Genomic DNA, 24,238 nt, shown 5'->3' with positions numbered 1-24,238 from the left:
GCTCCCAACGGAAGTGCGTCACCAGCTCTGCGTTCAGGCACCCGCGGCCGTAACTGGAAGTGGAAACAAAACAAGCAGCTGAGGCGGTGGTGGCGGCGCCGGGACGGGGGAGGGGCGCGCCGGAACCGGAACCGACCTGACGCCGGAACCGGAACCGAGAGCGGGTTGCCAGGGCCCGAAGAGGGCTGGCTGAAGCGGCCTCGCTCGGTGAGTGGGGCTGGCTGCTGCTCGCCTGTCTCGCCGGAGCGGGGAGGCCGAGACGCGGGCCTGGGGCGACCTGTTCAAGGTCACGGGCCGTACCAGTGTCCACCCCTCGAGCCCTGCGGCGTGCCGGGCCCACTGATGCAGGCGGGGCCGTTACACTAAAGCCTGTGGCCGGCCTGCCGTCTCGGAGAGGGCTGGCGGCGAGCGAGGGCGGCTTCCTGGAGGAGGTGGTGGCGGGCCCAGGGTTCGGAGGCTGGAGCTGGGTCGCAGCCCGGCCGGGGCGCTGGTCTGTGGTCAGTAACCCCGCGCGGCCGTATTAGGCCACCTTGGGTCTCTAGGCAGCCCCTTTCCCTCCTCAACGTCCCAGGAGGAGAGGGTAGGGACGCGACCTTCAGCTGGGGCCTGGGAGCAAAGAGGCGGCAGATGTCCACCCCTCGATTCTGGACCTGTCGTCACTGAAGATCCAGCGCACCAGTCCCACATCTGACCCGTAGAAGAATCCCCCCGTCCCCCGCCAAACCTCCGCTCCCCACACCCACACACTCACACTCTGGGGAACACAGACTAGTCACTGTCTGTCCTACTACTGTCTCAGGCCATGCCTGAGGCTGCCAGGGGTCCTGGATCCATGGTTCGTTCATCCCCACCCTTATCTCAGTTTTGAGAACTTTATTTTGGATGGAGAAACAGCCCAGAATCCACTGGTGGGTCTGTGAGAAACTGGCTAAGAGCTGATGAGGGGGTGGACATGGGAAGGAAGGGGATAATGTCTGTTTCAGTCTCAGACTGCATGCCCACCCTGAGGCAGAGATGCTGCTGAAAGGGAAATGTGACATCTGAATACCCTTTTCACCTTAGCTTTTGCAGGCCCCTCTTTGCATAGGAGAGCAGCTGGAGAGAGGAATCTCTCCAGATGTAAGAAAACAAAAACAAAAACAAAAACCAAGCAGTGCACAGAAGCAGGTTCAGAGGAAGGTGGGAACTGGCAGGTGGCAGGTGGGGCTCCTTAACCTCAAGATGATGCCTGGGCAGTGGTAGCACCTGGGCTGGGCCTGTTTTCAGCCACAGAGCCTGGTCCTCCTGCAGTTTAATTGTCTGTCTCCTCCTTTCCTGCCTTCCTCCTACTTCTCGGGTGGTGACTAAGCAGCCAGTGAGAGTGAAGGAAAAGTGAGCACCCTGCTCAGAGCGCCAGCCCTGTGGGCTGGAGCTATGGCTCCTCTCCAGATTGGAGGAGCCTGGTCCCAGGCCGTGGCTGCCTTGAACTGACACCTCCTCAGTGAGGCTTCTCTCTTTGTGTGTCTGTATGGCAGGCATCTAGGAGGCTCAGCCAGAAGTGGTTGCCTCTACTTGCATTATTTATTTCCCCTTAGGAATAGTCTGAGAGTATCCAGGGCTACGTCAGGTAGTAGAGAGAGATTGCTCCGTGGGCTTAGAGGTGTCCCAGGTTGCTGAGCCCTGGGTCTAACCAAGGAGCAAATTTTGGGCCTTGGTAGTAATCACTTGTCCCCTTCTCGTTAGGCTGTCAGTTCCTTGCTGGAGAATTTGTCCACAAAGAGTTGCCAAGATAGCTGGGCCAGGAAGAAAGCGCCGTAGCCCTGACCCAGACACCGTTGCCGACCCCGGGGCACTCTGGCTGTCACCCAAGCGGCTCAAGATGTCTGGCGGGGCCAGCACCACAGGCCCAAGGAGAGGGCCGCCAGGACTGGAGGAGGCCACCAGTAAGAAGAAGCAGAAGGATCGAGCAAACCAGGAGAGCAAGGATGGAGATCCTAGGAGAGGTGGTAGTGGCATTCCCGGAGTGCTTGTGGCCTTCCCTTCCTCCCTTCCTGTTGAGCATACAGATTGGGGATTGGGAGATGACTTTTTTGCTGTTCTTTCCATCCTGGTCTGATGCTGAGAGAAGGACCAATGGCAGGCTGGGTAGAGCCTCAGCTTTGAAGTTGGGGTACTTGGCTGAAGTCCTAAAGATGGTGTTTGGTGGGATGTTAGAGTCTTGGAGGCTGCCTGTCCATCATCCTTTCCCTGTTCTTTCCTTTGTTGTCAGGGTCAGCATTCACTCCTCGGGAGGAGCCGACCAAAGATGGTGAGTAATGAATAAGCCTTTTGGATGATAGAGTGCTAGGGGAGAGGAGGGGACACTGGGCATATAGCCCTTATCTAGAGCAGTTGCATTAGGGCTGGGTGTCTGGTACCTGCTTACGCCCATCAAAATTTCATGGAGACCCTCACAATCTTTTTGACACTCCCTCTGTAGAGTTGTTGCTCGATTGGAGGCAGAGTGCTGATGAGGTGATTGTCAAGCTGCGTGTGGGAGCTGGTCCCCTGCGGCTGGAGGAGGTAGATGCTGCTTTCACAGACACAGACTGTGTGGTGCGGCTTCCAGGTATGTCCATCTGCTTTGAGCCCAGCAGTATACTTGAATCCTTTGATATCCCCTACCCCAGCTCACTCCTCCCACTCTGTTGCCAGGTGGTCGGCAGTGGGGTGGTGTTTTCTATGCTGAGATAGAAAGTTCTTGCACCAAAGTGCAGGCTCGCAAAGGTGGCCTCCTGCAGCTGTCACTGCCCAAGAAGGTGCCTCTGCTCACGTGGCCCTCTCTCCTGGTAAGTTCCAGAGCAGAGTAGGGTAGGGATACTCAGTGTAGTTAACAGGGCCTGACTGCTGTATCTTTGGCAGAAGAAACCTCTAGGGACCCAGGAGTTGGTGCCAGGGCTGCGGTGCCAGGAGAATGGGCAGGAGCCGTCTCCTGTTGCCCTGGAGCCAGGCCCTGAGCCCCGCCGGGCTAAGCAGGAGGCCCGGAACCAGAAGCGGGCCCAGGGCCGTGGTGAGGTAGGCGCAGGGGCTGGCCCTGGGGCCCAGGCAGGGCCCAGCGCCAAGAGGGCTGTGCATCTCCACAGAGGGCCGGAGGGGGAAGGGTCCAGAGATGGCCCTGGACCCCGAGGTGAGGCCCCCCAGTTCCTGGCTGAGCCGGCCACCCAGGTGAGAGTGGGGTGCCTGCTTGGGAGTTGGGAGGTGAGGGGGAAGGGTGTGGACTGCAGTGGGGGGCCTCCTGCCAGACCCAGGGCTGATCCTGCCCATAATCTCGCCATGAACAGGCTGAGGCTGAGGAACAGCTCCGTGTACCACCACTGAACCCCCAGACCTGCCTCCTGGGCTCAGAGGAGAATCTAGCACTTTTGACAGGAAAGAAGGCAGTAGCCCCCAGGAATGACCCAGTGTCCCCAGTCATGGCTCGGAGCAGAGACCCTGAGAAAGATGATCGTTCCAAAGAGGAGATGGCGGTGGCAGCAGATGCTGCAGCCTTGGTGGATGGTAAAGGTGGGGCTGGGGGTGGGCAGGCAGAGCTCTAGATTGAGTTGCAAGGTTGGTGGGTGGGTAGGAAGTAGAGTAGGAACAGGCTGGAACCTGTCCTGGGTGGTGCTGAGATGTGGTCTCAACGTAGAGCCCGAGTCCATGGTGAACCTGGCATTTGTCAAGAATGACTCGTATGAGAAGGGGCCGGACTCAGTGGTGGTGCACGTGTACGTGAAGGAAATCTGCAGGGACACATCTCGAGTGCTTTTCCGCGAGCAGGACTTCACGCTTATCTTCCAGACCAGGTGGGTGGGTGGGCAGACACACAGGGCAGACAGTGTGCTTCAGGCAGGACATTGCGTCTCATGTTCTTTCTCCTGCCTCTTCTCCTGGCTTCTGCCCCTGCTCTGCCTCTGCAGGGACGGAAACTTCCTGAGACTGCACCCGGGCTGTGGGCCCCACGCCATCTTCCGTTGGCAGGTGAAGCTCAGGTGGGTGGTGTCCGGCCCCGCCGCTGTGCCTGTCCCACCCCGGGCTCCATCCCCCTGACCCATCTAGCCCTGCATCCCCTCCACCTAAGTTTCTGAGTTTAGCCTCTTCCTGCAGGAACCTGATCGAGCCAGAGCAGTGCACCTTCTGCTTCACGGCCTCTCGTATCGACATCTGCCTCCGTAAGCGGCAGAGTCAGCGCTGGGGGGGCCTGGAGGCCCCAGCTGCACGAGGTCTGCACACGAGCTCCCTTCATTGCCCAGTCCTCATGACCCAGACCCCCACCCCGTGCCACATGCTGCTAACCACCAGCCCCACCATTCCCCCTTTTTAAGGTGCAGTGGGTGGTGCAAAGGTAGCCGTGCCGACAGGTCCAACCCCTCTGGATTCAACCCCACCGGGAGGTACCCCCCACCCCCTGACAGGCCAGGAGGAAGCCCGGGCTGTGGAGAAGGAGAAACCCAAGGCTCGATCTGAGGACACAGGCCTAGATGGTGTGGTAGCCCGCACCCCCATGGAGCATGCAGCCCCAAAGCCAGAGCCACACCTGGCATCGGTGAGAATCCTGGGTGGGGAGGGCCAATGATGAAGGCTGGAGAGCCCAGGGCTGCTCTCTCATGCCGCTCTTACTCCCACAGCCCAAGCCCACATGTATGGTGCCTCCAATGCCCCACAGCCCGGTGAGTGGAGACAGCGTGGAGGAAGAGGAGGAGGAAGAGAAGAAGGTGTGTCTGCCGGGCTTCACTGGCCTTGTCAATCTAGGCAACACCTGTTTCATGAACAGCGTCATTCAGTCTCTATCCAATACTCGGGAGCTGCGGGACTTCTTCCACGGTGAGAACGGGGGCTTGGAGCCCCGGGGATGGGGGATATCTTCCTCTGCTCACACCTCTACTTGGTTGCTGTCCCTAGACCGCTCCTTTGAGGCCGAGATCAACTACAACAACCCACTGGGGACTGGTGGGCGTCTGGCCATCGGCTTTGCTGTGCTGCTCCGGGCACTGTGGAAGGGAACCCATCATGCCTTCCAGCCCTCCAAGTTGAAGGTGATCTGTGACCACTCCTACCCTTGGCTGGAGAGGGTGGGAAGGGCCAGCCAGCTGGGTGCATGGTAGCTGCTGGGGCTCCATGCTCACATCTTGCTCCTGCTTCCAGGCCATTGTGGCGAGCAAGGCCAGCCAGTTCACAGGCTACGCACAGCACGATGCCCAGGAGTTCATGGCTTTCCTGCTGGATGGGCTGCACGAGGACTTGAACCGTATTCAGAATAAGCCCTACACGGAGACCGTGGACTCAGATGGGCGACCTGATGAGGTCGGAGTTGGGGGCGGAGGTGGGCATGTCTCATGCACGTCCCAGTCCCCAGGTCTCTTCTGTTCTCACCACTCTGCTCTTCAGGTGGTAGCTGAGGAAGCCTGGCAGCGGCACAAGATGAGGAATGACTCTTTCATCGTGGACCTATTCCAGGGCCAGTACAAGTCGAAGCTGGTGTGCCCCGTGTGCGCAAAGGTGTGACGGACTCTCCTAGAAAGACACCCCCAGCTTGTCCTATCTAGCCTGGTCAGAATGGGGTCAGAGGCATGTGCATCTTTAGGTGTTGCAGGGCAACATTTGGGCAAAGAAGGTGAGGGGGAGGCCTTAGGCCCTGTGTGGGCTGCAGAGGTCAGGCTTGGTAGGCTTCCTGACTGAGGTAAAAGTGATGTTTGGGTGATGTAAGGTGGGGTGGGGATGGGTAAGATTGGAAAGGCACAAGGTGTGCAAATGAGGGGCAGATGGTTAAAGTGGCTTGGCTGAGGAAGGCCTCAACTACCAGAAACAGGGATTGTTCTCTCCTAATGGTTCTCCTGGTGCACCTAGTGTTGTCAAGCCTGAGAATTTGCTGGTTGGCTGTGAGACCCTGAGAGCCATCCAAGGGTGTGGATTGGGCTCTCAGGGCACAAGCATCCTGCCCCCCACTCCCTCTGTGGCCACCCAGTGGCAACTGTACATTTGCAGGTCTCCATCACTTTTGACCCGTTCCTGTACCTGCCGGTGCCTTTGCCACAGAAGCAAAAGGTTCTCCCTATCTTCTATTTTGCCCGGGAGCCCCACAGCAAGCCCGTCAAGGTGAGGAGTCAGCCCGTATTGCTGGGCTCTCGCAGAGACCCTGGCCTACCTCCCACCATGGACCCTGTACTCTTGTCACCACAGTTTCTGGTGAGCATCAGCAAGGAGAACTCCAGTGCAAGTGAAGTGTTGGACTCCCTGTCTCAGAGTGTCCACGTGAAGCCTGAAAACCTGCGTCTGGCTGAGGTGTGTCTGTCTTTCCAAGGCTCTTACGCGCATGGACACGTGTCTGTGTTTGCAGCGCGCAGATACGTGTGTACGATCATTAGCATCTGTACGTGTACACACAAACGTGCATGTGACTGCACAGAGACAGGTGGGGTGCTATTGGTTGAGGCATGGTTGAAACCAGGCATTTGGGCTATGTAACTGAGATGTCCTCAGTTCCCAGCCATCATCTGGATTTATTCCCCCTTTTGTTGTTGGCCCCCAGCTGCTCTTCCTTCTTCAGACAAGGAGCTTGAGCTGCAGGACTAGCCATCCACCAGCTATAGACGTTCTCCATCCATTCTGCTTCTCCCTCCTGTTTTCCCAGATCTGTGTGCCGGTTTTCCCCAAAGGTTCCTAGCCTGCTGCCTGGTAGTGTCCTTTACCTCATGGGGGTAGAGGTAGGGAGATGCCTCCTTGAATGTGGCCCCTCCATAGTAACCATGGCGCAGTCTCAACAGGGCCCACTGGTTGACAGCAGGGTAGAGGCCCTTGGTGTGGAGAGCTGGTATGGTTGATACCTGCCCCAATCCTGGTCTTTTCATGCTCTGTGATGCACCAGGCTCCTTATTCCATTGGGCACTGAGGCTGGGGCCAGCAGAGGCATATACTTCTTTTGGGCCACAATCCCCAACCCGGCCCCCATTGACCCAAGATCAAGGTCAGGTCTTCTTCTTGTGCTTTGGGACAGGGCCAGGGAAAGGGCTTGTCCTCACATAGGATCTGTGTGTCCTCTGTCCCCAGGTGATTAAGAATCGCTTCCACCGTGTGTTTTTGCCCTCCCACTCACTGGACACTGTGTCACCTTCCGACACGCTCCTCTGCTTCGAGCTGCTATCCCCAGAGTTGGCTAAGGAGCGGGTGGTGGTGCTAGAGGTGCAGCAGGTGAGTGGGGGCCAACCTGATGGCACAGGGCCCTGATGGGGGAGGGGGGCATTCCTGCCTGGCCTGGCCTCACTGAGGCAGACGACCCACCCTAGCGCCCCCAGGTGCCCAGCATCCCCATCTCCAAGTGTGCAGCCTGCCAGCGGAAGCAGCAGTCAGAGGATGAGAAGCTGAAGCGCTGTACCCGTTGCTACCGCGTGGGCTACTGCAACCAGTGAGGACTCCCGTGGTCTCCCCCCGTCCCTCCTCTCCACCTTCCACTTGCTGCCCTACCTCTTCTCCACATAAAGGCACATATATTTTAAGCCCTCTACCTGCCACCCCACTCTACCAGACCCCGGGGGAGGCAGGGCTGGCATACCCAGTTCCTTGGTCTAGCCCTAGTGTAGAGGTGGGGCTAAGGCCCTAGTCTTACCTCCTCTTTCTCTCCAGGCTCTGTCAGAAAACCCATTGGCCTGACCATAAGGGCCTCTGCCGCCCTGAGAACATTGGCTACCCCTTCCTGGTCAGTGTACCTGCCTCACGCCTCACTTATGCCCGTCTTGCTCAGCTGCTAGAGGGCTATGCCCGGTAAGTGCCCAGTGTTTGGATTAAGGTGGGGTAGGTGGGGGGTGGGGGTGGAGTGCAGAGGTGCCGGACACGTTGGTCTGGATTCTTACTTGCTTTTGCTGCCTGTTACCAGGTACTCTGTGAGTGTGTTCCAGCCACCCTTCCAGCCTGGCCGCATGGCCTTGGAGTCCCAGGGCCCTGGCTGTGCCACACTGCTGTCCACTAGCTCCCTGGAGGCTGGGGACAATGACAGGGACCCTGTTCAGCCACCGGAGCTCCAGTTGGTGACCCCTGTGGCTGAGGGGGACACAGGGGTCCCCCGGGACTGGGCATCCCCTGATCGGGGCCCTGTGCCCAGCACCAGTGGAGTTTCTTCTGAGATGCTGGCCAGTGGGCCCATTGAAGTTGGCTCCTTGCCTGCTGGTGAGAGGGTGTCCCGGCCTGAAGGTAAAAGTCTGGTGAAAGGCTCTGGAGCTGGGGTAGGGGAGGTTGGGGGAAGCTTGTTTAGGCTCTGGTAGACAGGAAAGCTCTGATTATCATGTTCTTTCACAGCTGCTGTGCCTGGGTACCAACACCCAAGTGAAGCCATGAATTCCCACACACCCCAGTTCTTTATCTATAGAATTGATGCATCCAACCGAGAGCAGCGGCTAGAGGACAAAGGTGTCTGAGGCCGTGGGAGGGACCCCTGGCGTGGGTTGGGCTGGCTGCTCTCCACAGCTGCATGATTCCCTTCCCTGCCCATTTCCAGGAGACACCCCACTAGAGCTGGGTGATGACTGCAGCCTGGCTCTAGTCTGGCGGAACAACGAGCGCCTGCAGGAGTTTGTGTTGGTAGCCTCCAAGGAGCTGGAATATGCTGAGGATCCAGGCTCTGCTGGTGAGGCTGCCCGTGCTGGCCACTTCACTCTGGACCAGTGTCTGAACCTCTTCACGCGGCCTGAGGTGCTGGCACCTGAGGAGGCTTGGTGAGGACAGGGCAGCAGGCAGGTAGTGGGGAAGAGTGGAGTGGAGGTCTGTTGGTCTTGACTCCGCCTCTGTCCCCTGTCAGGTACTGCCCGCAATGCAAACAACACCGCGAGGCCTCCAAGCAGCTGTTGCTGTGGCGCCTGCCGAATGTGCTCATCGTGCAGCTCAAGCGCTTCTCCTTTCGCAGTTTCATCTGGCGTGACAAGATCAATGACTTGGTGGAGTTCCCTGTTCGGTGAGCAGTGGGCCCTTGTGACTGTAGTCAGGGCATGGGGGCCAAGGTCGGCATCCAGGGCACCTGTTGACTGTCTCACCTCTCTCTGGCTGGTACCACAGGAACCTGGACCTGAGCAAGTTCTGTATCGGTCAGAAAGAGGAGCAGCTGCCCAGCTATGACCTGTATGCTGTCATCAACCACTATGGAGGCATGATCGGTGGCCACTACACTGCCTGTGCGCGCCTGCCCAATGATCGCAGCAGCCAGCGCAGCGACGTGGGTGAGGGCACACGCAGCCAGCAGGATAGATGGTAGGGGTGTTGGTGCAGGGTATGTTCACACTCTTCCCACCTTGCTATAGGCTGGCGCTTGTTTGATGACAGCACGGTGACAACGGTAGACGAGAGCCAGGTCGTGACGCGTTATGCCTATGTACTCTTCTACCGCCGGCGGAACTCTCCTGTGGAGAGGCCCCCCCGGGCAGGTCACTCTGAACACCACCCAGACCTAGGCCCTGCAGCTGAGTCTGCTGCCAGCCAGGTGAGGCACGGGGAGGCTGCTCAGGCTAGTGGGGCCCAACTCACAGATGGGCGGGGGTAGGGCACAGCTTCCTCTCCTACAGCCCTAGGCCCCTGGAACCTTGGGATTTTTAAGAGTCACAGACAGGGTTCCTTTACATCAAAGCCTTAGCCAGAGCGATTCCCAGGCTGCAGGGACACTTACAGAGGTACACACAGAGCAACACGCTGCCATTGGTGTGTGCATAGGCTACGGGCCAAGTAGCTGCTCCAAATTTCACTGGGTACAGTGGTGTGAACAGACTGTACCTAACACCTCCCAACTTTCCCTCTGCACACTTCCCACATGCTAGCCCACAGACCCTCACTTGTGATCGTCCCTGTGTTCTGATGTGCACTCAGGACAGGGCCTATCCAGCAGGCCATAGCCTACTGTGGCCGTCACCCTCTCTGAGGTGAGCTTTTGTCCCCACTGTGCCTTCGGGATCTTCTGTCTCTCTTACTGACATGGGATGCCATAGGCCTGGTTGGTGGGCACATCCGCAGCTGTTTTCTGGACTGGTCTCCTTGCTGTCCTCTCCTCCCTTGAGCCCTCTATGCTCAGACTCAGACAGTGATCAGGATCTGGATGTAGGTGGGAGGGAGCCAGGAGATGACTCTGGGGTTGGCAGCTCTGTCCTCCATGAGCCAGTCTCCTCTGTGGGAAGCCTGGGCTAAAAAACTGACCAGCTAACCCTCACCCCCACCCCCACCCCCACCCCACCCCCGTGGGGAAGTTGCATGTCGATTGGGGAGCTTCTTGAGGCCAAAATGCTATCAAGATTCGCCCACTGTGGTGCTCTCCATCTAGACAACCCTGCAAATGGCCCACTTGGCTCCTGCCTGCCCACCTCTCTGCCGCTTGACCTGGGATGTAGGGGGTTAGCGCCGGTTACCTTGGGCGGGACTGTCATGGCCAGGGGTCTTGGGGACACTGGGTCCCCCTATCCCCTCACCCCCGCCCTGGGTGCTGATGGCCGTTTCCGCACACCGTAGGCTTCCCGGATTTGGCAGGAGCTGGAGGCCGAGGAGGAGCCGGTACCCGAGGGGCCTGCGCCCCTGGGTCCCTGGGGGCCCCAGGATTGGGTGGGCCCCCCGCCACGTGGCCCTACCACACCAGACGAGGGCTGTCTCCGATACTTTGTTCTGGGCACCGTGGCAGCTTTGGTGGCCCTCGTGCTCAACGTGTTCTATCCTCTGGTATCCCAGAGTCCCTGGAGATGAGCTCACCTGCAGGCAGCTGCTGTGAGCTGGCCTACCTACCTGCCCACCAGGCCATGCCTGCCTCTGTGGCGGGGACCAACTCTGGGCTTGGGCCTCAGTGTGTGCATTTGAGGGGAGAGGGTGGGGACTGTGGCTCCTGCAGGGGCAGAGCATCCTAGGGTGGGTATCCCTTCCAGCTGTCTGTCCGTTTGTCCTACTGCTCCTACCCTTGGCCTGGGGCTTAGCCCTGCCCAAGCAGCTTCCTGTATTTAAAGTGTTAATAAAGCGAGACTGTTCAGGCTGATCTCGTCTCTCTGTCTCAATGCCGCTGCTGTCTGCGCCTGCCTTGGGGCCCTCCCTTGGGTGCCAGGGCTCCAAGCCAGCACCCCCGGGATGCCAGGCGGCATACTGGGCAGCCCCCAACCCCTGTCCTCATATTCTGTTGCAGGGACTAGGCCCTGGCCAGGCCCCCGAGGTGGCCCCCACGCGGACAGCCCCTGAACGCTTCGCCCCCCCTGTGGACCGCCCAGCCCCCACCTACAGCAACATGGAGGAGGTCGATTAGCAGGTCCCTGGCTGGTGGGGGGACTGGGTTTGGGGGATTCCCCCACAGAGGGCCAGCTCTTTGACGCTTCTCCTTCTCTAACCTAGAGAACACTGGCTTCGTCAATGGGGAGTTGGGGGGGTATAATTTGAGGGTGGAAACCTCACTGGTTGGGACCTCTTGTCAACTTGACCCCCCAGCCAGTGGGCCTTGGCTTCTCCTGCCATGCCCAGTGCTGCGTGATTTGATTCTCAGTTGTACCTTCAATTCTTTCTGACTCGCATTATAAACATTATAATTTTATTCTAAAAATTGTAATTTTTTTTTTTTTTGCATTTTGGAAGTGATTGCTGCTGTTTAAATATATTTTAAAAATAAATGACAAATAAGCAGACTTAGTCACTGTGATACACCAGGTGCTGTGACTACCTCCCCTTCCCAACATCTGTGTGTGTGTATGTGTGTGTGTGTGTGTGTGTGTGTGTGTGTGTGTCAGTGTGTGTGTGTCAGTGTGTTAAAGACCCTGGAAGTGCTCTGGTCTGAGGAGAGATGATGAGGTTCCAGTTCAGGCCCTTTGGGTTGGGAAGCCCCCACTGCCATCAGCTCTTTGGGGCCTGACCCCTGCCCTTTGATCCCACTGGTTCTGGGTCCCACATGGAGGCAGCTATGGTTGGTAACATTGTTGGTACCTCACACCCAAGGGGTGGAGTGTACCAAATGAAGCTCCAGAAGCTGACAGCGTGGGGTAAAAGGTGCAGGCATTGGAGCAGCCTGGGGCTGACAACCAAACAGCAGGTCAGGAAGGACTTTTTGGGGAATAGGAAGTACTTGGGGGTGGAGAGAAGTCTCTTTTCTCCTTTTCTCTTCTCAGGTCTTTCTTTGCTGTAGTTTGAAAACCATCTGGATCCCTTGGGAGAACAGAGCAGGAAAAAACTGCTGTGGGAAAGGAGACCCTGCTCCAAAAGGACAGGCAGAGAGGACCAGAGCTAATCTTAGCTGGCTTCCTGTCGGAGGGAGGGTGTGGGGTCCTGCCAGGCCATTTCTTCCCTTGATTCCCTGAAATTTTGGCTTCTGGCAACTGCCCCAGGCTGTTTACCCACAGTGGGTTTGCAGGCTTGTCCCAGCAGGCTTGCCTTGTGTACACATACCGCAAGGGCAAGTCTTGTGAGAAGCCTCCGTGCCTCTCTTCATGGATAACGCTGCCTCTTCTCTTCAACTGCTTGGGGTTAGGATTGGGCATCTCCAGCTGGGGGGAGATGGGGAGCAAAGGTACTCCTGAGGCAGGTGTTCAGGTAAGCCAGAAAGAGTGTAAGGCAGGCAGGGGTGGGGCAGGATTCTGGCAGGTCCATCTTGCCCCCAAGCCTGAGGGGTCAGTATTACAAAAAGCTCAGCCTGTGGGCCCTGCTAGTACTCCTTGGCTGGAGTTAGGGAGTTAGGGGTGGTGGAGAGCAGAAGGAGCTCCTGGAGAGAGCTAGACTTGTGACCAGTGTCGATTTTTTCTATTGGGACAACAGCACAAGGGCCATGTGGGGTTGCTGGCCATGGAGAGGGGCCTGGACTGCTGGCTGTGAGGCCCTGCAGTAATGGTGGAATTGCCAAGCTGGGTGTTGGTGCTGGCACACTGCTGGAGGGGCTGCTAGGCATGGGCTGCAACAGGATTGTACTGGGCCTTCACTGTGTGCAGCCCCAAGTGTCTGGCCACTGGTGATCTGCATGTGCTGGATGCACTACTCAAGGGGCTCTGTCCACCTCTGACCATAGCCCTGCTGCTGCTGAGCCTGCCATATTACCCTTCTGGGGCATTTGCACAAGGCTGCCATGGCCCTCAGCACTGTGGCCACTGCTGCTTCTGTGCGTCAGCCTGTGCCACAGGGACTTGTCCGTAGGTCTGGCTATTGGACCCTGCCTCTTCCCATGCCACAGCTGGGCCTTCCTGGCTGCTCCCTGGCTTTTCTCCTTGTTCATTGTTTTCTTGATTTTCCTTGAAGTAGTGCCAGAGGCTTATGCAAGCAAGCCAGTCCCCCAGGGATGCACCCATCCAACTTCATGGCTCTGCTCTGTGCAAGTCAAAGGGCTCCAGAGGGCTGGCTGGCTTGCCACTGCTACTTGTGGCATTCTTGGTAGGGGCAACTGCCTCATCCTGTGACATGGAGCCACAGGGTCAGCACTACGAGGGAACCAGGGAAGAGGGTACAGGCCCTGACCCCACTGAGGGGGCCATCACTAGACCTGCAGGACTTAGTGTTGGTGGTCATGGTGCTGTAATGAATCCTTGGGGGGCATTAGGTACTCTGCTCATCTTAGGCATCTTTATGGTGAGCTAGACACCTGCAGCTGTGGACTCAGCACAGGGCTGGCGTGGCTATGGTTCTGCTTCTTAGTGCCTGTCTGTGGCACCACTGCACTGCAACTCCTGCTTAATGCCTGCTCCTGGCCTTGGCTGGGCTGGGCATCAGGCTGGGGCCAAGGCGCCATGGGGAGCCAAGACACAGGACTGGCTCTGGATACTGATACGGAGTGTGGCACTGGGCAGAACCTGGCGTGTGGTCATCATGTGGGGCCCAGAAATGGACTTGCTCATTAGTAGGATATAGTAACAAACAAGGACACACTATGGATACAGACTGCAGTCAGGATCCTGACCAGTGCTTGAAGGTCCGGTAGTATCAGTGATGACAAGGCCTCTAAGAGCCTGAGTTCCCATCCCAAATTTGGGCATCTCCTCATCATGTCACCACCAGCAGCTCCAGTTCCATAAAGAAAACAGGTTGTATGTTCAGTTTCAGCCTAATGATTCTCAGCAGGTCCTGGAAGTCCAATGAGACTGGGGAGACCCCCAAGAACATCATCATAATTATTCTACCTCCTCTGTCCCACCCTATCCCAACTTCAATAAAATATCCTGTCAAACACCTGCATGTGGATTTCAAGGTCTAATCTGCTTGTGGTTTTCCTGACATATGCATGCGTTGATAAGGGGGGTAAGAATGACAGGAGATGTTTTGTGTTTTTTTTTGGCCACACCACGTGGCTTGTGGGATCTTAGTTCCCTGACCAGGGATTGAACCCAGGCCCTCAGCAGTGAGAGCGCACAGTCCTAACCACTGGACCACCAGGGAATTCCCAGACAGGAGAGTTTAAACCAAATCATCACAGAATTTATGCGAGGCCCTTCCTGGCCAGGTGTGTGTCCAGGTGGGTGCTCAAAAAGTGCCAGACTTTTGGTGCCCATCGATGGGCCATTTCAGACATTCTCTGTGCTCGAGTCTTGACAGAATTTCCCAGGCTTCATTCTGTTCAAATGTTTCCGTGACAACTCCAAAGCTTTGACGTCAGAAACGCGATAGGGACTCACATTTGTTCCCAAGAACAGAATTGGGATGGTCCCGAGGTTTCCAGGGCTGAAGGAGAAAAGTCGAAGAGCAAAGGGCTATGCCCATGTTTGCCTCCTGCCTTGGTGCTGAACACCTTCCCTCCAGGTTCCTGGCAAATCATCCCCTGAAGTCCCCTGGCCAGTACCCCTTCCAGTGACCTGGAGCACGAAGGCGGAAGTGAAGCGCCGTGAAAGGCAGGAAAGGCCGCCCTCTGCCCTTTCAATGACGCTAACAACCTTGGAGATCCCCGCCCCCTCCCGCCAAGGAAGGATACCATTGGCTCTCCCTGACGGCGTCGCTCTCCTATTGGCCAGTGGGCTAATGCCAATGTGCAGATTGGCCCCAAAGTTTTCTTTCGGTTTCCGGCGTCCCAGCAATGGCAGCTCTGGACTCCCTGTCGCTCTTCACCGGCCTCGGCCTGAGCGAACACAAGGCCCGCGAGACGCTCAAGAACACGGCTCTGAGCGCGCAGCTGCGCGAGGCGGCGACCCAGGTGCGAACCCAAGTCCCTGGCCCGGGCTGCCGACTGTTCCCCAACGCAGCGCCAGACTCGGTCCTGACCCCAGCCAACCTAGCTTGTCTTGTTCAGGCCTTTCTTACTGGGCATGGGGTTTATCTCCTGATCCCTCTGACCTCAGGCGCAACAGACTCTGGGCTGCACCATCGACAAGGCTACCGGGACCCTGCTCTATGGCTTGGCCTCCCGACTCCGGGATCCGCGGCGTCTCTCCTTCCTTGTGAGCTACATAGCCAATAGGAAGATCCATACGGAGACCCAGCTGAGCGGTGAGACACCTGCCTGTCCTGCCGCTTCCACCTCCAACTCCTCCTCTCAGCCAAGATCCCTATCTACCCATTCTGCGAAGTCCCTCAGCGTCTCTCTGCATTACTAGTTCTGCATTCCCCTCTAAACCCAGGCCCTGGCACTGAGGGATGGACAGGGCCACCGCTGGTGAGACTGACTAGAGAACTGTAGGTCTGAGGGAGAGTTTCCCTTAGAACACATGCTTCTTTCCTGTGACCTCAGGGCTTTTCTAGAGGTGCAAGACTTAATTTCCCAGGAGGCCAAACTAATTGGGGTTTCATGGATCGGATTAGGGCTTTGTCTTCCTACTGCTTGGAGCTGAGATGCGACAAATTCATTGGCTCTCCTTTTTCAGCTGCCCTTGAGTATGTGCGGAGTCATCCCCTGGACCCCATCAACACCATGGACTTTGAGCAGGAATGTGGTGTGGGCATTGTGGTGACCCCAGAGCAGATTGAGGAGGCTGTGAGTCTTTCCCCAGGCATCGGTTGCCTCCTTAGTACTGACCCTGAAAAGGAGTGGCTCAGCTTTTCCAACCAGGAAGACCCAGGGTGAGGGTGTGTGTTCCTAGAGCATTTCTGAAGAACACTTTCCTGAACCACATGGTTTGGCTTTCTGTAGGTGGAGGCTGCCATAAATCGCCACCGACCCCAGCTCCTAGTAGAGCGTTACCATTTCAATATGGGGCTGCTGATGGGTGAGCAGGGCCTGGGGCAGGGGACTATGTTATTCTCTCTAGTCATGGCTTCTCTTCTGCATGGGTGAGAGGGAGGTGGGAAGAGGAATAGGAACACCTTAAAAGTGGTCTGGCTGTGGTTTTTGAGGTCAGCCAGGTTCTTTTTTTGGGAAAGAGGGTGGGCAATGTCCTGCTTTGCCTTTCTGCAGCTCCCTCTGCCCATATTTCTAGGAGAGGCTCGGGCTGCGCTCAAGTGGGCAGATGGCAAAATGATCAAGCACGAAGTAGACATGCAGGTGGGTGCCTCCTGGAGCTGAAGCAGGCAAAGACCCTGCCAGAGACAGTGTCTAGAGTCCACTGAGGGATAAATGGTGGTGGGAGGGGAAGAGAGCCTATTCCTATTCTGATGGTGGATAGTAGAGCTTGGGGTAGAGGGGGCAGCACCCAGTTGGACAGTGAAAGACTTGGGCCTCTGGGTTCTGCCTAATTTGGGGTGAGTTGCTTTACTCTGAACCTAAGTTTCCTCATCTTGTAAATAAGGGTGATGTGGCCTTCATCTCAGCATGCTGGCAGAGAATCACAAGAGGGTGATGGTTGAGGTCGATGGCATATCTTGATGCTGGGCCCACAGTTCCTTTCTGTAAATGGCTGTTTTTGTTACCTGAGCCCAGGACCCTCAGGAGGGAAAAAGCATTTGAGGCCGCAGAATCATGTGAGGAGCAGAGGTGGGATGGGCTAGGTAGGTTTTTCAAGGTGGTGCCAGTAGACAGAACCAAGAAGCCCTTAGCTGGATGGGTGGATGGGGTCAGTCATGGGCTCCTGTCCCAGCTCTGACTCTGGTCTCTGCTCAGGTCCTCCACCTCCTGGGTCCCAAGACGGAGACTGATCTGGAGAAGAAGCCCAAGGTGGGACTGAGCATGGTCTTGGGTCCTGGGGATGAGGTGGGGTAGGGTGAAACTTCAGGCTGGGGAAGGGAGTATCTGACCCCAGTGATCCCGAGACCTTGACCCAACTTTTGAACTTCTCTCAGGTGGCAAAGGCTCGGCCAGAAGAAACAGACCGAAGGACAGCAAAGGATGTGGTGGAGAATGGTGAGAGGCTTGAGGCTCCTGTCACATTCAACTCCCTGATTTCTGGGTTTTCCACCTGATGGGTCCTTATAGCCCAGACTCCTCAGGCCGTTGGCTTAGTCAACACTCTGTCTTCTGCTGCAAGACTGGAATTTCTGGTGTTTCCTTTACCCAGAAACTAGTCAGAGGAAGCCTGAGAAGTCTGGCTCTGTATCTCTTGTCTCTGGGGTTGGGGGAAGAGGGGACTGCTTGGTTCTATTCTGGTTGCAGAATATGGGTAGTATCGACAGGCACCTCCCTGAGCTGGATGTGGTAGCTGTATCCAGAGAATAAGTTTCCTTGGTCTATTCTCTGCAGGTGAGGCTGTTGTTCAGACCCTGTCTCTGATGGAGCAGCTCCGAGGCGAGGCGCTTAAGTTCCACAAGCCTGGTGAGCAGGCAGGTTGAAACTCTGTGGAGGGCTGGATTTTTTTTTTTTTTTAATTTTATTGAAGTATAATTGATTTGTTATGTTGTGTTTAATTTCTGCTGTACAGCAAAGTGACTCAGTTATACATATGTATGTATTTTTTTCCATTATGGTTTATCACAGGATACTGAATATAGTTCCCTGTGCTATACAGTAGGAACTTGTTTATTCATCCTATATATAATAGATTACATCTGCTAATCCCAAACTCCCAGTACTTTCCTCCCTTATCCCTGCTCCCCACCTTGGCAACCACAAGTCTGTTCTCTATGTCAGTGAGTCTGTCTGTTTTGTAGATATGTTCATTTATGTCATATTTTAGATTCCACCTATAAGTAATATTATACTGTATTTGTCTTTCTGACTTACTTTGCTTAGTGTGATAATCTCTGGGTCCATCCATGATGCTGCACATGGCATTATTTCATTCTTTTTAATGGCTAAGTAATATTCCATTATATATATGTTCCACATCTTCTTTATCCATTCATCTAACGGTGGACATTTAGGTTGTTTCCATGTCTTGGCTATTGTAAATAGTGCTGCTGTGAACGTAGTGGTGCATGTATCTTCTTGAATTATAGTTTTGTCTGGGTATATGCCCATTAGTGGGATTGCTAGATCATATGGCAACTCTATTTTTAGTTTTTGGATGAAACTCCATACTGTTTTTCGTATGGCTTCACCAATTTACATTCCCACCAACAGTGTAAGAGGGTTTCCTTTTCTTGTGGAGGGCTGGATCTTAATAGCAATTCTTGTAGTCAGGTCCCTGGGATAGGGAGCCCTGGGCTGCAGCCTGGTATCATCAGGCATGTTCTGGCCCTGGCAGGTGAGAACTATAAGACCCCGGGCTATGTGACCACTCCACATACCATGGATCTACTGAAGCAGCACCTGGAAATCACTGGAGGACAGGTGTGTGGGAGTATTGCCAGGCTAGCTAGTGCCATCATCACTTGCCTGGGGCTGCCTTCATACTACCCCACCTTACCTATCACCATGGCCTCCCTGGGAAGGGTCATCCTTTAGTGTAGTCTGAGCTCTGACCTGATTCCTCTGCTCCCATTCCTCTTATCTCAGGTACGTACCCGGTTCCCGCCAGAACCCAATGGAATCCTGCACATTGGACATGCCAAAGCCATCAACTTCAACTTTGGCTATGCCAAGGTGAGTGTGTCTGGGGACTTGGCAAGCAGGGTAACTGCTTGCTGCTCCCATGACTAGGTACCAGAGAGGTATCCCTACTTTTCCTGCTGCTCCCATAAAGTGTCCCAGAGCAGACAGAGGCCTTGGAGGGGATACCTAGAAATGTGTGACAGATACCTAGGAATCCATCCAATTGGGCTCATTGAGGAAAAACTCTTGGTGAGGCAGTGAGTTCACATTTGGGGAAATTCCCAGTGCAACCTCTTGGGCTTAGGAAGAGGCTATGCTGTGTCCCACGTTAGTATGAGATGCCTTGTTTAGGGCATTTAGATACAGGAAGGTGAGTGAAAGATATTTTCAATTCTGACGTGGGAGAGCTCTGAGAATGTCCCAGTTTGATGAGATGGATTGTAGGAGCTGACGACGTGGGAGCTCACAGATACTGCAACTCTCCTAGGCCAACAATGGGATCTGTTTCCTGCGCTTTGATGACACCAACCCTGAGAAGGAGGAAGCAAAGTTTTTCACTGCCATCTGCGACATGGTGGCCTGGCTGGGTATGGGTTGGGGAAGACCTGGGCAGAACTGCTTATCAGTGGGCCTCTCCCTGGGCCATGGCCTGCCATTGGGTGTCCCTGATTGGTTGCTAATACTGTCTCATTCTGCCCCAGGTTACACACCTTACAAGGTGACATATGCCTCCAACTATTTTGACCAGCTGTATATGTGGGCCGAGGAGCTTATCCGCAGGTGAGGCCAAGGCCATGATGTGGAGCCAGCCAGGCTGACCAGGGCACAGCCATGCTGGGCATTCACACCCCTTCCTCATAGGGGTCAGGCCTATGTGTGCCACCAGCGAGGAGAGGAGCTCAAAGGCCACAACCCACTGCCCTCACCCTGGAGAGACCGTCCCACAGAGGAGTCGCTGCTGCTCTTCGAGGTGGGGCTCTGGGGGTGCAATTGGGTCTAGGTGGGCCAAGGTACTGAGAATGAGATGCCCCTGTGCTGAGTGGCAGCCTGAGCCCTTGCTCCCTCTCAGGCAATGCGCAAGGGCAAGTTTGCAGAGGGTGAGGCCACACTGCGGATGAAGCTGGTGATGGAGGATGGCAAGATGGACCCTGTGGCCTATCGAGTCAAGTATACACCGCACCACCGCACAGGGGACACCTGGTGGGTGTGAGCTTGGGGTGGGGTTGTGGAGTTGTAGAGTGGCGGGTGGGCCATGGGTAGGGCAGAGTGGGGCCGGATGGTGGGGCCCACTGCCTATGCCCTGCAGGTGCATCTACCCCACCTATGACTACACACACTGCCTCTGTGACTCCATCGAGCATATCACCCACTCACTCTGCACCAAGGAATTCCAGGCCCGGTGAGGGAGCTGGGCCCGTGGGGAGGGGAGGGCCAGTGGGGTTCCAGCAGCCCTTCCTGCCGGTCTCTCCCTGGTTGGAGGTGGCCAGTCCTGACTCTGCCCTCCCACCCCAGACGCTCTTCCTACTTCTGGCTGTGCAATGCACTGGACGTCTATTGTCCTGTGCAGTGGGAGTACGGCCGCCTCAATCTGCACTATGCTGTTGTCTCTAAGAGGAAGATTCTCCAGCTTGTGGCAGCTGGCGCTGTGCGGTAGGTGTGGCTTTTTGGCTAATGAAGGTTGGTGGTACTAGTAGCATGTGCTGCCAAAGGTCTTCTCACCACCACCTCGCCCACAGGGATTGGGATGACCCACGGCTCTTCACGCTCACAGCCTTACGTCGGCGGGGCTTCCCGCCTGAGGCCATCAACAACTTCTGTGCTCGGGTATAGACGAGTGGGCTGAGTGGGCAGGTAGGGGCTGAGCACAGTAGTATGTGGTTGTGGCTGTGACTGATGCTGTCCTTTCCTGCTAGGTGGGAGTGACAGTGGCACAGACCACAATGGAACCACATCTGCTAGAAGCCTGTGTGCGTGATGTGCTGAATGACACAGCCCCTCGGGCCATGGCTGTGCTAGCGCCATTACAGGTGGTCATCACCAATTTTCCTGCTGCCAAGGTAAGTCTCCTTCAGTGTGTGTGTGTGTGTGTGTGTGTGTGTGTGTGTGTTGGGTGGTGCACCTGGGTTTGGGTGTGGGAATCCCAGTGCCTAGTGTGACTCAGACACTTATCTCCTACTGCAGTCCTTGGACATTCAGGTACCCAGCTTCCCAGCTGATGAGACCAAGGGCTTCCATCAGATTCCCTTTGGACCCATTGTCTTCATTGAAAGGACTGACTTCAGAGAGGTGAATGGGTGTGGTGAAGGGTCCTATTTGTTCCTGGGCCCAGTCCTGAGAGCCCTTCATCTCTTCTTCTATCAGTCCATCTACTCCCTGCTTCAGTCAAACCAATCCTTGCCAGACATAGGGGTGGGAGAAGCCTCTTGTACCTGCCCGACCCTTGCAGCCTCTTGTGTCCACCCCACTTCCTACCTCTAGGAGCCAGAGCCAGGCTATAAGCGCCTGGCATGGGGCCAGCCTGTGGGCCTGAGGCATACAGGCTACATCATCGAGCTGCAGCATGTTGTCAAGGTGAGAGCCAGCTGCAGCCTTCCTACCACAGTGCCTGCTGGGGTGAGGATCTGGGTGCAGCTTGCAGTCCTGGTAGTGGTGTCCAAGTCTGATTGCAGGCCCCTTGACTTCCAGGGCCCCAGTGGCTGTGTGGAAAGGCTTGAGGTGACCTGCAGACGGGCAGATGCTGGAGAAAAGCCCAAGGCATTTATTCACTGGGTATCACAGCCTCTGACGTGTGAGATTCGCCTCTACGAGCGACTGTGAGTGAACAGAGCTGGTGTTGGGGCAGGTACAAGATGGGCATTGCTTGCTGTGGCTGCCCAGCTGGAGTCTGACCTTCACTCTGGCTGCAGATTTCAGCACAAGAACCCTGAGGATCCTGCTGAGGTGCCTGGTGGATTCTTAAGTGACTTGAACCCGGTAGGCTCATGGGGTATGGGGTGAGGGTGGTGGGCCTTTCTGGCTGGATGGCCACCTGAGTTCTCTGCCCACAGGCATCACTACAAGTGGTCGAGGCAGCATTAGTGGACTGTTCTGTGGCCCTGGCAAAGCCCTTCGACAAGTTCCAGTTTGAGCGGCTTGGTTACTTTTCTGTGGATCCAGACAGCCGCCAGGGACAGGTGCTTGAATTTACCTTTCCGCAACAATGATGGTGGTGGCTGCCATTCTCTGTGCTAAGCACTTTGCTGACATTTCCTTACTTAATCTTCACCACCTGAGGTGGGGTTCATGTTCTACCGATGAGGAAACAGGCTCAGAGGTTAAGTCCGTGCACAAAATTTTGTGTGAACCCTTCCTTTCTTATTCCTCAAGGTTGGGGCCAGGCATAGGGATTGTTATAATTCTTATAAAATGGAGACCCAGAGCCATCCAGTCCTTTAGCCAAAGTCAAAAAGTTATTGAAAACTAGAGTTTCTTGGCCCTCAGCTCCTCTGGGATGAAGTGAGGGTTGGAGTGGGGTGTCTGGTGAGACCCACTTAGGCCTTCTGGCCTGGTTCTGGCTTGGTGGTCATTCCTCCCCCTCTGCCCTCCAGCTTGTCTTCAACCGGACCGTCACACTGAAGGAGGACCCAGGAAAAGTGTGAACTGGAAGTCCTGTGGACCTACCTCATCCTTCTGGAGGCGAGGGGTACCCAGACTCCATGTCAATAAAGAACAGCTAAATCCCCCTGGGGTCTGTGTTATCTCTCTGGTCTCCTAGCACCCGAGGGCCTTAGAGTCATGCTGGGGGAGGGGGAAGGTACGCTACACACAGAGCAGTACTGACAGCTTTGAAACCACTGGTGCACTTCTTGATGCTCGAGGGCTGAGGCCTGGGCCTGATTCGTTATCTTCTGCACCTGGTCTGAGGGAATGGTGGGTCCTGGGATGCTGCTCCACTGTTAGGAGCCCTGTGTCAGAGGGACCTGGAAGGTTTGTGTCTGCCTGCATGCCTAGGCAGATGGAGAGGCCTGGCTCCTAGTCCAGTCATTAAAAAATAATTATTGAGTACGTACTATGTGCCAGGCACAGTGAGATGAGGAAGACCTGTGTGGTGGCCTTCTAAGTCCACTACCTAGTTGGGGAGACAGAGGGCGACCAGGTATTGTGCAGATGTCTCCCTGGGGCCTGTGTGAGGCTGGAGGAGGTTTCTGACCCAGCCTGGGCCTCTGAAGACTACTCTCAGGAAGTGACTCCTGAGGGGAACCCCAAAGAACTAGGAGTTTGCCAGGGAAGGATGAACAAGTGCAAAGGTCCAGAGGCCTTTTTAAGAAACAGTATGGTAGTCTGTGCCTCTCTGGGGCAGTGTGGGCTACTGGTGAAGTCCGCGTGTGCCTGCAGCTTTAACACCCTCCACATTTTCCCTGTATACAAACACCAGGCTACCCGAGGCCCGCTTTAAGGTGGACTGGACTGCGGAAGACTGAATTAGGATGACAGCAGATAGAGGGTGAGGGGTGGGTCCCAGATGGTAGGGATTCCTGGAGGAGAGTGACCCGGGGCTTCCCAGGTGGGGTGCAGCTGGAGGCGCCGGGCCTAGGTCAGAGGCTGTGGGGCCCACCTTAAGTAAGAGGCTGGTCTCCGCACCGCGTGAGGCTGCGAGAAGGAGGCCCCGGCAGGCGGCATAAGGGTCCTGAGAGTGAGCTTCAAGCCCAGGCCTGCCCAGGCTCCAGGGCTAGGCCGATCTTCGGCCCTGGCTCCGCCCCACATGGAGGGGCGTCTGAGGGCGGTACGCTCCGCCCTACACCCCGGGCTCCTGCCCCTCCTGCAGCCCTAGGCTCGGCCTCTCTCCTCTGCAGAAGCGTTCCCTTTAAGTCTGGCCAGGAGGCAGCCTTAGTTCTCGCGGGATTCGACGCCCCAATCATCGCGAGAGAGGCTTTCGGCACTCATTGGCTGTGAGGGTTGAATGTAAGATGGCGCCCAGGGAGCTGTGAGGGGAAAATCCTGTCGGTCTTGGAGCGGCGACGGCAGAACCGGGGCCCCGAGCGGTGCGGCGGGGCCGGCGGGTAGAACGGCGGCGGCGGCGGCGGCGACGTCGCCGGGTGAGGGCTCCAGTTGGGGCAGGGATGTGGCGGGGTTGCGGGCCTGAGACAGCGGGCCCACCCCACACAACGGCGGGCGGGGGCGGGCGGGCCGCTGCCGCTGGGCCCAGGAGACCTCGGGGCGGCTCCGGAGCCGAGAACGACCCAGGGCTCGCACGCCCCCGCCCCCTGGGTGGGGGAGGGGCGGTTCGGGGATTTGGGTGGGCACGGCGCGCGAATGCGCTTTGGTGGGCGCGCGCGGCTGGGGCTGTTTATATGCTCGGGGGCGCGCGCGCTGTGCGGCCTTCCCGGTGCGCGTGGCCGCCGACGTGCGCGTTCCCGACCCGGATGTCTCGGCTTTTGGAGCTGCAGCCCGTCGGCCAGAGCGGCTTTCTGGGGCGCGCGCCCCGAAGTCGGGGGTCGCGGGCAGGCGCGCGGCCTGCTGTTG

The 24,238-nt window shown here is 56.5% G+C and overlaps 3 protein-coding genes across 19 annotated transcripts in view; all 3 read left to right on the top strand.

Annotated features, from left to right (window-relative positions):
* The first annotated feature begins 37 nt into the window (after positions 1-37).
* USP19 (ubiquitin specific peptidase 19) lies at positions 38-11,618 on the top strand. Of its 17 annotated transcripts, none has more exons than XM_059939599.1 (27): positions 38-207; positions 1,723-1,985; positions 2,249-2,287; positions 2,459-2,587; positions 2,674-2,807; positions 2,881-3,183; positions 3,300-3,522; positions 3,647-3,803; positions 3,918-3,989; positions 4,105-4,220; positions 4,329-4,543; positions 4,626-4,821; positions 4,900-5,033; positions 5,143-5,301; positions 5,386-5,496; positions 5,983-6,093; positions 6,178-6,279; positions 7,045-7,185; positions 7,281-7,399; positions 7,618-7,755; positions 7,868-8,181; positions 8,287-8,397; positions 8,486-8,702; positions 8,786-8,938; positions 9,040-9,200; positions 9,282-9,460; positions 10,474-11,086. In XM_059939599.1, exons 2-27 carry the CDS (start codon positions 1,859-1,861, stop codon positions 10,699-10,701), a joined length of 4,089 nt encoding a protein of 1,362 aa, XP_059795582.1. In that variant the 5' UTR covers positions 38-207; positions 1,723-1,858; the 3' UTR covers positions 10,702-11,086. The 17 variants fall into 17 exon arrangements, with proteins under 17 accessions (XP_059795582.1, XP_059795579.1, XP_059795585.1 ...); XM_059939596.1 differs by having other exon boundaries at positions 39-207; positions 1,723-1,982; positions 4,323-4,543; positions 10,474-11,085; XM_059939602.1 differs by having other exon boundaries at positions 39-207; positions 2,884-3,183; positions 3,300-3,516; positions 10,474-11,085.
* A 3,323-nt stretch (positions 11,619-14,941) lies between these two features.
* QARS1 (glutaminyl-tRNA synthetase 1) lies at positions 14,942-22,458 on the top strand. The gene is made up of 24 exons (XM_059939592.1): positions 14,942-15,091; positions 15,237-15,384; positions 15,759-15,868; positions 16,025-16,100; positions 16,311-16,375; positions 16,931-16,984; positions 17,110-17,170; positions 17,507-17,578; positions 18,450-18,535; positions 18,701-18,787; positions 19,224-19,323; positions 19,438-19,516; positions 19,598-19,706; positions 19,806-19,936; positions 20,043-20,135; positions 20,249-20,386; positions 20,473-20,560; positions 20,650-20,793; positions 20,918-21,022; positions 21,215-21,307; positions 21,422-21,549; positions 21,643-21,709; positions 21,784-21,909; positions 22,324-22,458. Exons 1-24 carry the CDS (start codon positions 14,975-14,977, stop codon positions 22,372-22,374), a joined length of 2,328 nt encoding a protein of 775 aa, XP_059795575.1. The 5' UTR covers positions 14,942-14,974; the 3' UTR covers positions 22,375-22,458.
* Positions 22,459-23,675: 1,217 nt separating this feature from the next.
* The window catches only part of QRICH1 (glutamine rich 1), a 47,628-nt gene continuing 47,065 nt past the window's right edge, over positions 23,676-24,238 (top strand). The window contains exon 1 of the mRNA XM_059939660.1: positions 23,676-23,811. The gene's annotated coding sequence lies outside the window, so the exon portion shown is untranslated. The remainder of the gene's footprint in view (positions 23,812-24,238) is intronic.

This window comes from Balaenoptera ricei, chromosome 11 (assembly GCF_028023285.1).
Source record: "Balaenoptera ricei isolate mBalRic1 chromosome 11, mBalRic1.hap2, whole genome shotgun sequence".
Lineage (NCBI taxonomy): Eukaryota > Metazoa > Chordata > Mammalia > Artiodactyla > Balaenopteridae > Balaenoptera > Balaenoptera ricei.
This window is presented reverse-complemented; position numbering and strand designations above follow the sequence as displayed.

Excerpts from the sequence above, each read along its gene's own strand:
- USP19 (XM_059939594.1), top strand. The coding sequence starts at position 1,859 with ATGTCTGGCGGGGCCAGCACCACAGGCCCAAGGAGAGGGCCGCCAGGA. Across the intron at positions 3,184-3,299 it reads TGGCTGAGCCGGCCACCCAG|GCTGAGGCTGAGGAACAGCT; the intron begins GTGAGAGTGGGG and ends CGCCATGAACAG. Across the intron at positions 4,544-4,625 it reads CAGAGCCACACCTGGCATCG|CCCAAGCCCACATGTATGGT; the intron begins GTGAGAATCCTG and ends TTACTCCCACAG.
- QARS1 (XM_059939592.1), top strand. The coding sequence starts at position 14,975 with ATGGCAGCTCTGGACTCCCTGTCGCTCTTCACCGGCCTCGGCCTGAGC. Across the intron at positions 17,171-17,506 it reads AAAGGATGTGGTGGAGAATG|GTGAGGCTGTTGTTCAGACC; the intron begins GTGAGAGGCTTG and ends TATTCTCTGCAG. Across the intron at positions 19,937-20,042 it reads CACCGCACAGGGGACACCTG|GTGCATCTACCCCACCTATG; the intron begins GTGGGTGTGAGC and ends TATGCCCTGCAG.